This window comes from Arachis ipaensis, chromosome B7 (assembly GCF_059453495.1).
Source record: "Arachis ipaensis isolate K30076 ecotype BB chromosome B7, ASM5945349v1, whole genome shotgun sequence".
In the NCBI taxonomy this organism is placed as follows: domain Eukaryota; kingdom Viridiplantae; phylum Streptophyta; class Magnoliopsida; order Fabales; family Fabaceae; genus Arachis; species Arachis ipaensis.
This window is the reverse complement of record NC_142442.1, coordinates 127681866-127684335: the sequence shown is the minus strand read 5'-3', so window position 1 is coordinate 127684335 and position 2470 is coordinate 127681866. Positions and strand designations below refer to the sequence as shown.

The 2470-nt window shown below is 51.7% G+C and overlaps 1 protein-coding gene across 1 annotated transcript; it reads right to left on the bottom strand.

The window, feature by feature from the left end:
• Positions 1-264: 264 nt before the first annotated feature.
• On the bottom strand, positions 265-2236 carry LOC148554076 (uncharacterized). The gene is made up of 3 exons (XM_088494971.1): positions 1625-2236; positions 1161-1369; positions 265-1066 (listed from the first exon to the last, which is right to left on the bottom strand). Exons 1-3 carry the CDS (start codon positions 2234-2236, stop codon positions 265-267), a joined length of 1623 nt encoding a protein of 540 aa, XP_088351097.1.
• Positions 2237-2470: the final 234 nt, after the last annotated feature.

The following is a 2470-nucleotide window of genomic DNA, read 5'->3' as shown; positions in this document are numbered from 1 at the left end:
GTCCATCCAGGAGGGGCTTATCTTGGTCAGGTGGAGGGTGACTGCTGGTTCTTTCGTGATGCCTTGAATGAGGGATCGATTGCCGGTTCCAGGTTTCGTGCTTGCTAGCTTGGATAGGAGATCTGCTCGTGTGTTCCTTTCCCTCGGAACGTGTTGGACCGTGACCTCCTCAAAGTGTTTGCTCAGTTCTTTGACCCTTTTCAAGTACTTCTGCAAAAGCGAGTCCCTGGCTTGGTAGCTTCCGTTTACTTGCGACGTGACGATCTATGAGTCATTGCATACTTCTAGCCTCGTAGCTCCGACTTCCCCAGCTAAGATCAAGCCGCCTAGAAGGGCTTCATATTCTGCTTGGTTGTTCGATATAAGAAACTCGAACTTGACCGATTGTTCGTAGATGACTCCGGCTGGGCTTTCCAAGATGATCCCGGCGCCACCGAACGTCTGGTTGGAGGCTCCGTCTACATGGAGCTTCCACCGTGTGTCCATGTCCTCGGTTGGGTCTCCAGTTACTTCCACTAGGAAGTCTGCCATTGCTTGCGCCTTAATTGCATGTCGAGGCTTATATATTAAATCGTACTGGGATAGCTCGATGGCCCAGGTCATCATCCTTCCCGCTAGGTCGGGTTTTTGGAGCACTTGACGAATTCCCTGGTCCATTCTTACTACCACTTGGTGACCCTGGAAGTATTGCCGTAGTTTGCGGGAAGAGGTTATGAGCGCTAGTGCCAGTTTCTCCAACTTGCTGTACCTAAGTTCTGCTCCTTGCAACGCTTTACTCAAAAAGTAGATCGGTTGTTGAACTTTCCCTTTTTCCCGCACCAAGACCGCTGCCAGCGCTTCCTCTATTATAGCTAGGTACAGGTAGAGCGGTTCTCCAATCACAGGCTTACCGAGCACAGGTGGTGTTGCAAGGATCCTTTTGAAATGGTTGAACGCTTCTTCGCATGCCGGGGTCCATTCAAATGCTATTCCCTTTCTCATTAGGTTGAAGAAAGGTAGGGCCTTTGCCGCCGATGCCCCAAGAAAGCGAGATAGCGCGGTGAGCTTCCCGCCAGTCTCTGGACGTCTTTGACACAGCCCGGGCTCTTCATTTGGAGTATTGCCTGGCATTTTTCAGGATTGGCTTCCACCCCCTTTGGGTTATCATAAATCCTAGGAACTTCCCGGCTTCCATGGCAAAGGCGCACTTGAGAGGGTTGAGCCTCATGCCGTGTCGTCGGAGGGCCGCGAACACGTTTCCCAGGTCGCTTAGGAGGTCTTTGGTTCGGGTGGTCTTAGCGAGGATGTCGTCCACGTAGACTTCCACCGTTTTGCCAATGATGTCGCTGAATATCTTGTTCATCAACCTTTGGTATGTGGCCCCCGCGTTCTTCAGGCCAAAGGGCATTACCTTGTAGCAATAGATTCCTCCTGGTGTTATGAATGCTGTTTTTTCTTCGTCTGGCCGGTGCATCGGTATCTGATTGTAGCCGGAATAAGCATCCATGAAGCTCAAATACCGGTACCCCATCGCCGCGTCGACGAGTGCATCAATGTTGGGTAGGGGGTAGCAATCCTTGGGGCATGCTTTGTTGAGATCGGAATAATCCACGCACATCCTCCATTTCCCATTGTGTTTTCTTACCAGGACTACGTTCGACAGCCAGGTCGAGTAGTCAAGTTCCCGGATAAATCCTGCCTCGAGGAGGCTGGCCGTCTGCTTGGCCACCTCTTCTGCCCTTTCCTGTGACATCTTCCTCCTCCTCTGGGCCACCGGTCTGGCCTCTGGCTTGACGGCCAAATGGTGTGACATGTGTTGGGGGTCTATCCCTGGCATGTCGTCCGGTGTCCAGGAAAATAGGTTACCATTGGCCCTGATCATTTCAATTAAAGGTTCTTTCAGCTCGTGAGGAAGGTTTCTGTTCACGAAGGTGAACTTCTCCTCCGTGTCGCCGACTCTAGACTTTTCCAGGTTTCCTTCTGGTTCGGGTCTCGGCTTGTCGCTGACTCTGGCATCCAAGTCGGCGAGGAACACTCCTGATGCTTCTTTGGATTTCTTTCTTAACGAGATGCTGGCGTTGTCGCAAGCGACTGCCGTTTCCAGGTATCCCCTTACAGACCCTACTGATCCTTCTTCAGTTATGAACTTCATTATCAGCATCCTTGTGCTGATGACTGCCCCTAGGTCGTTGATGGTTTTCCTCCCTAGGATGATGTTGTAGGCCGTGGAGTCTCGTAGGATCACGAACTCTGCCATTACCATTCTTCTCCCTTGGCCTTGTCCCACAGAGGTCAGTAGAGAGATTATCTCGTCCGGCTTGATGAAGTGGTCGCCGAGCCCTACCACACCGTGCTGGTGGGTTTTTAAGTCGGCGTCTCGTAGGCCTAAGGCGTCGAACACATTGCAGAACATGATGTTCGAATCTGCCCCGTATCTACAAGGATCCGCTTGATGAGTCTGGTTCCCACTCTGGTCGTAATGACCATGGGA